This window comes from Cariama cristata, unplaced genomic scaffold, assembly GCF_000690535.1.
Source record: "Cariama cristata isolate BGI_N322 unplaced genomic scaffold, ASM69053v1 scaffold34670, whole genome shotgun sequence".
Lineage (NCBI taxonomy): Eukaryota > Metazoa > Chordata > Aves > Cariamiformes > Cariamidae > Cariama > Cariama cristata.
Genome location: NW_009596918.1, coordinates 1 through 5,236, shown reverse-complemented (window position 1 = coordinate 5,236; position 5,236 = coordinate 1). Strand labels below are relative to the sequence as shown.

General features: G+C 60.1%; 2 protein-coding genes across 2 annotated transcripts; one reads left to right on the top strand and one right to left on the bottom strand.

Annotated features, from left to right (window-relative positions):
* Positions 1 to 57: 57 nt before the first annotated feature.
* DDIT3 (DNA-damage-inducible transcript 3) lies at positions 58 to 459 on the top strand (the record flags this gene model as incomplete). Its single annotated transcript, XM_009707994.1, has 1 exon — positions 58 to 459. A coding segment is annotated over one exon (402 nt), but the record flags the coding sequence as incomplete, so codon positions are not given.
* Positions 460 to 703: 244 nt separating this feature from the next.
* MARS (methionyl-tRNA synthetase) lies at positions 704 to 5,233 on the bottom strand (the record flags this gene model as incomplete). The annotated part of the gene is made up of 18 exons (XM_009707983.1): positions 704 to 856; positions 939 to 1,046; positions 1,288 to 1,359; positions 1,451 to 1,634; positions 1,710 to 1,814; positions 1,923 to 2,054; positions 2,134 to 2,347; positions 2,593 to 2,710; positions 2,809 to 2,904; positions 2,992 to 3,162; positions 3,237 to 3,311; positions 3,429 to 3,630; positions 3,794 to 3,997; positions 4,166 to 4,282; positions 4,427 to 4,539; positions 4,643 to 4,815; positions 4,907 to 4,982; positions 5,150 to 5,233. Coding segments are annotated over 18 exons (2,397 nt in total), but the record flags the coding sequence as incomplete, so codon positions are not given.
* Positions 5,234 to 5,236: the final 3 nt, after the last annotated feature.

The following is a 5,236-nucleotide window of genomic DNA, read 5'->3' as shown; positions in this document are numbered from 1 at the left end:
GGGAACAGGGCAGCAGGCACCCATCACCTGGGGCTGGCTTCTCCTGTCTCCCTGCAGGCAGAGCTGCTTCCATGGTGGGGCACGGCTGGTGCTGGTCCAGAGGGCTGCAAGTTGGATGTTGCCCTGGCTGCTGAGCTGCTAGGGCCAGAGAGTACAGCTGGTGCACAGGCACTGGGACCACCAGGCTCAGCCTCCAGCAGGAGCTCCCCACCCCGGCTGGGCACAGAAGAGGATGAGGTAGGGGCAGCTGCAGGGCGTGGGGTGAAGAGGAAGAGGTGCAGCAGTGTGGTGGCAAGCAGGGAGCTGGCCAAGCGCCAGGAGCGGGCCAACGAGCAGCGAGTGCTGGAGCTGACAGCCCACAATGAGCAGCTTCGGGAAGAGATCCAGCGGCTTGGCATGGAGGTGGAGCGCACACGGGCAGCCCTTATCGACCGCATTGTGAACCTTCGCCAGACTTAGGCACCAATGCTGCCCCACAGCCAGTGGGGCAAGGACTCTGCTGCCCCTGTGGACCTGGGGGCAGCTGTGAACTGGAGGTGCACTGCGCCACTGGCACAGACTGGTCCTGTGGGGAGGGCACTGCTTCTGTACATGATTGTATAGCTTTTGCATTTTATTACATGCGCATAACCACCAGCCAGCACAGCTCAGTCTGGTTTCTGGGTAGCACTGGGGCTGCTCCTCAGCACAGAGGAGCCAGGTGCTACTTCTTCCGCTTCCCCTTGGGCACAGGGACCTCGGGGCTTTTGCCCTCTGCTAGTGCCAGCTGCTTCTTCAGTTCCAGCAGCTTGGCCACTTCCATGTTGACCTGGGCCTTCTCTGCCTTGTTGGTCTTCAGCTGCCGAATATGGTTGCCCTGGGGCAGGCAGGAGTGGTGATAAGGGCTTGGGGGATAAGGACAAGATGGGGCCAGCCCCCTTCCCCCTGCCCCCACTCACCTGCTTGGCCACTTCCTCTGTCAGCTCCTGGATCAGCTGGGGGTCACCTGGAACCATGACGGTTGCTGAGGCTGGAGGATGGTCTGAGGGTGGAGGAGTCTGTTTGGCCTGTGGAAGGACAGACATCAGTGTGAGCCCTGGTCTCAGCCCCGCTCATGCTGGAGGAGAGGAGTGAAGGGTGGGTTGCTGCAGTGCCAGGCAGTGCCTGGGAGTTACCTGGGGCTCTATAGCAAAATCTTCAGGCTGGGAAAGGAGATAGCAAGTGAGGAGAGACAGAAAGCAGAGATGGAAAAGCTAGGAAGTGCCGAAGGAGGAGGAGGCGCAGGGGGACACCACAGCCCTCACTCACCTGCCCTCCCCCAAAGCGCTTGCGCAGGGCTTCAACCTGATCATTCTCCAGCTTCTGGAAAAGGGGGCTCACCTGCAGCCAGGAATAAGAGGGGTGGTCACTGCCTGCAGGGCCAGCACTGCCCAGGGAGGGGGTACAGCCTGCCTTCCTCCCCTCTACCTACAGTGCCCACATGATGCCCAGCGGGCAGGGTGCAGGTGAAGTCGTGGCTCAGGACGAAGCAGTCTGGTGGGATGCAGAGCTGCCCCTGGATGGCCAAGCTGACGCTGGGCATGTAGGGCTGTAACATGATGGCCAGCATGGAAGCCATGTTCACTGCCACACCGGTCACTGTGCCTGCACGCTGCCTGTGGGGCAGGAAACCCTCCATCAATGCCGGCTCCCAGCCCTGCCCCCTACCCATCCCCCTCATCTCTCCCTACCTGTCCTTTTCATCCCCCTTGATCCGCTTCCAGGGCTCATTAACCTGGATGTACTGATTGCCATGGCGAGAAATGCTAAGGATACATCTCAGGGCATCGCGGATGCTGGTGGGGGGTAGAAGGGGGCTCAGTGCCTGCTGTAGGTCGGGTCTCTGCCCTCCTACCCTCGTGACAAGTCAGCCCTGCACCAGCCCCAGCATTTCAGCTACCCACCGGACTTTCTCCAGCAGCTGGTGGTACTGGCGCAGCTCCAGGGTGACACGGGCCAAGACCCGCTTGTCATCTGGTGTCAGGGCCATGTTGGGGACAGTGCCACCAAAGAACTTGCACACAAACATACCAGCTCTGGGGACAGAGGCAGAGCAGGCATGAGCACAGCCTAGGGACAGAGATAGCCCCTGCCACCACCAGGGTGTCCCAGAACCTGTTGATGAAGTTGCCCAGGTTGTTCAGCAGCTCTGAGTTGTTCTTGAGCATGAGGTCGCTCCAGGAGAAGGCACTGTCCTGCCCTTCCGGCCGCAGGTACAGCAGATAGAAGCGCCAGATGTCCGCAGGGATGCCTGTGTCCTTGGCCATGTCCCCAAACACTCCTACACCCCGGCTCTTGGAAAACTTCCCATCCTCATAGTTCAAGTACTCTGGGAAAGGCAGGAAAGACCCCACCATGGGGCCCAAGCAGGGATCCAGCCCTCTCCCAGGCAGGGAACAACACAGGGAGACACTATCAAAGTGCTGATAGGCTCATGCTGAGCTCAAAGGGGCTTCCAAGTCAAGGAGGGCAAGCATAGTTTTGTGCCTGTTCAGGACAGACAGGACTGTTCCCAGTACTGAGGGAAAGCGGGGAAGTGTGGAGACCCCTTAATACCTGGCAACCCTCTAGTACCTGTAGCAATGAGGTGGTTCACCAGGGTGTAGTTGTCATCAGCACCCAGGAGCGAGCAGGGGAATATGACGCTGTGGAACGGGACGTTGTCCTTGGCCATGAAGTTGTAGAGCTCAACCTGATAGGTAGCAGGGGGAAGTGGGGGGAGGGACATCAGTGGACCCTGGTGTCCAGCTCTGTCCCTACCATCACCCTGCAGCAGTGCCAGGCTCCTACTTGCTGTGGGTTCTTCCACCACCTCTCCCACTGATCGGTGTAGTTGGCCGTAATGGACAAATAGCCAATGGGAGCGTCAAACCACACATAAAAAACCTGAGTGGAGAATGACACATGAGCCGGGTCCCCCAAGCAGGGCACCTGGGGACAGATGCTGCAATCGATGGGCCAGGTGGGACCCACCTTGTCACGGAAACCATCGAGGGGCACTGGCGTTCCCCACTTCAGGTCGCGGGTGATGCAGCGGGGTTTCAGCCCATCCCGTATCCAGGAGCGAGTGATGTAGCGAGCATTGGCTGTCCAGTCCCCTGTGGCCCAGGACTGCTCCAGCCAGGCCTCCAGCTGCTCCTCTAGCTGTGGGGGAACACATGGGGATGGTCAGTGGTACCAGAGGGTGCCCCATCCACTCCCCCAGGGATGAAGCTCACCTTGGGTAGGTCCAGGAAGAGGTGCTGGGTGGGTTTTACCACAGGGACGCCCCTGCAGAGCTTGCACTGTGGATTCTGTCACGAAGAAAAACATGGATTGAAGGGAGCCCAGGACAAGGCTGGGAGTCCCAGGCAGAGCCAGAGGGGGTTGTGAGGTGGGGTAAAGTGGTCCCTAGAGAGATCCTGTCTCACCTTCAGCTCCACAGCATTGATGAGCTTGCCACATTTATCACATTGGTCCCCCCGGGCCTCCTCATAGCTGCAGAAGGGGCAGGTGCCCTCCACAAAGCGGTCAGCCAGGAATCGCTGGCAGTCCTCACATCGTAGCTGCTCCACAGTGTCTTGCAGCAGGAAACCATGGGCCAGCAGCCGCTGGAAGATGTCCTGAGCAATCCTGAGAAAGGAGAGGAAGAGGAGGGAGGCAGCCACACAGCCCCCATCAGCCAGGGAACCCCAGAGAGCCATAGAGCACCCTTAGCCAGGCACGCTGGGGTTCCCCCCAACATCCCCCAGCACCAGCCCCTCCACGTGAGACCCTGGGGGACGCAGCTGCTCACGTGGTCTGATACGGTGTGGTAGTGCGGCCGAAGTAGTCAAAGGAGATGTTGAACCAGCGGTAGATATCAGCATGGATGGCGTTGTACTTGTTGCAGATCTCCTGGGGCGTCAGGCCCTCTTCTACCGCCTTGGTCTCAGTTGCTGTGCCATACTCATCCGTGCCGCACACATAGAGCGTGTTCCAGTTCCGCAGGCGGCAGTACCTGCAGGCAGGGGCCTCATCCGGGCCGCACACATAGAGCTTGTTCCAGGTCGGCAGGCGGCAGTACCTGCAGGCAGGGGCCTGTAACACCCGTGCAGGTGTTGAGGGCAGTGCAGCCCCCCATGATGATACCCCGGCCCCAGGGAGCTTTCCCGCAGCCAGGTCTCACCTGGCAAAGGTGTCGGCACTGAGGACGCAGCCAATGATGTTGCCGAGGTGGGGCACATTGTTGACGTATGGCAGAGCACTGGTGATCAGGACATTCCTCATGCCCTCCACGGGCAACCTGGCACAGACACGGGCAGTCAGATCAGGCACAAAGAGCAACAGGGCCACCCTACCCCAGAACAACGTGGCATCAGCCTGGGAACCCCTGCTAGGCTCCTCGGAGGTCTGGAACAGCCAACCCTAGTGCCATCTTGGGACTCACACAGGTTTCTGAGGCTGCCAGGGCTTGGGCAGTGCTGCAGCACCACGGGCCCAGGCATCCACAGCAGCTGTGATTTCCTCCTCTGTCAGGGCATGCTCAGAGCCTTCTTCTTCCTGCAGGGAAGGCTGGTCCCAATGAGGAACTGCGTGCCTGTTGCCACCAGCCCCACAGGAGCCCATGCCTGGGCCAGGGATGAGCAGGGGGCCAGGGCTGCACCTCAGGCTCGTTACTGGTGGGTCTCTCCATGGCCAGGCAGGGCGGAGGCTGCTTCTGCAGGTAGGACTTGAACTCCAGCAGCGCCTTGGGCATGAGAACGGAGTCGGCAGCTTTCCTGCAGGCTTCCGAGAGCGTCATGCTCTGGAACCAGGTCCTCAGCGCCTGCAGCTCACCTTGGGGGGCGAGAGAGAGAGCGCAGCATGATTCTTACAGCCATAGGAATACAAGGAATGCTCCTCCTCAATGCCCCTATTTCACCCTTACTTGGCAGGCTGGTCTCATCCTGGAGGACAGGGAACAAGGTACCCCACACAACCACATCAGCCACTGACTTGGTGTCCTGAGCGAGAGAAGCAGAGTCAATCCTTGAGGCAGCCCAATCCAGGTTCAGGGCTCTGTCTCAGGGCAGGCAGCAGCGAGCTCACCTCTCCAGGGAGAAGGGCCCACCCCCTCCCCAGCAGTCTCCCCCAGGGAGCAGGGGTCCCCACACCTTGTGGTCCCACTCACCCCAGCAAGGTAGGCAGTGCCTCTCCTGGACAAGTTCTGCTCTATGTGGGCCAGCAACTTCCCCAGGACCTCCACTGCCTCCAGCCC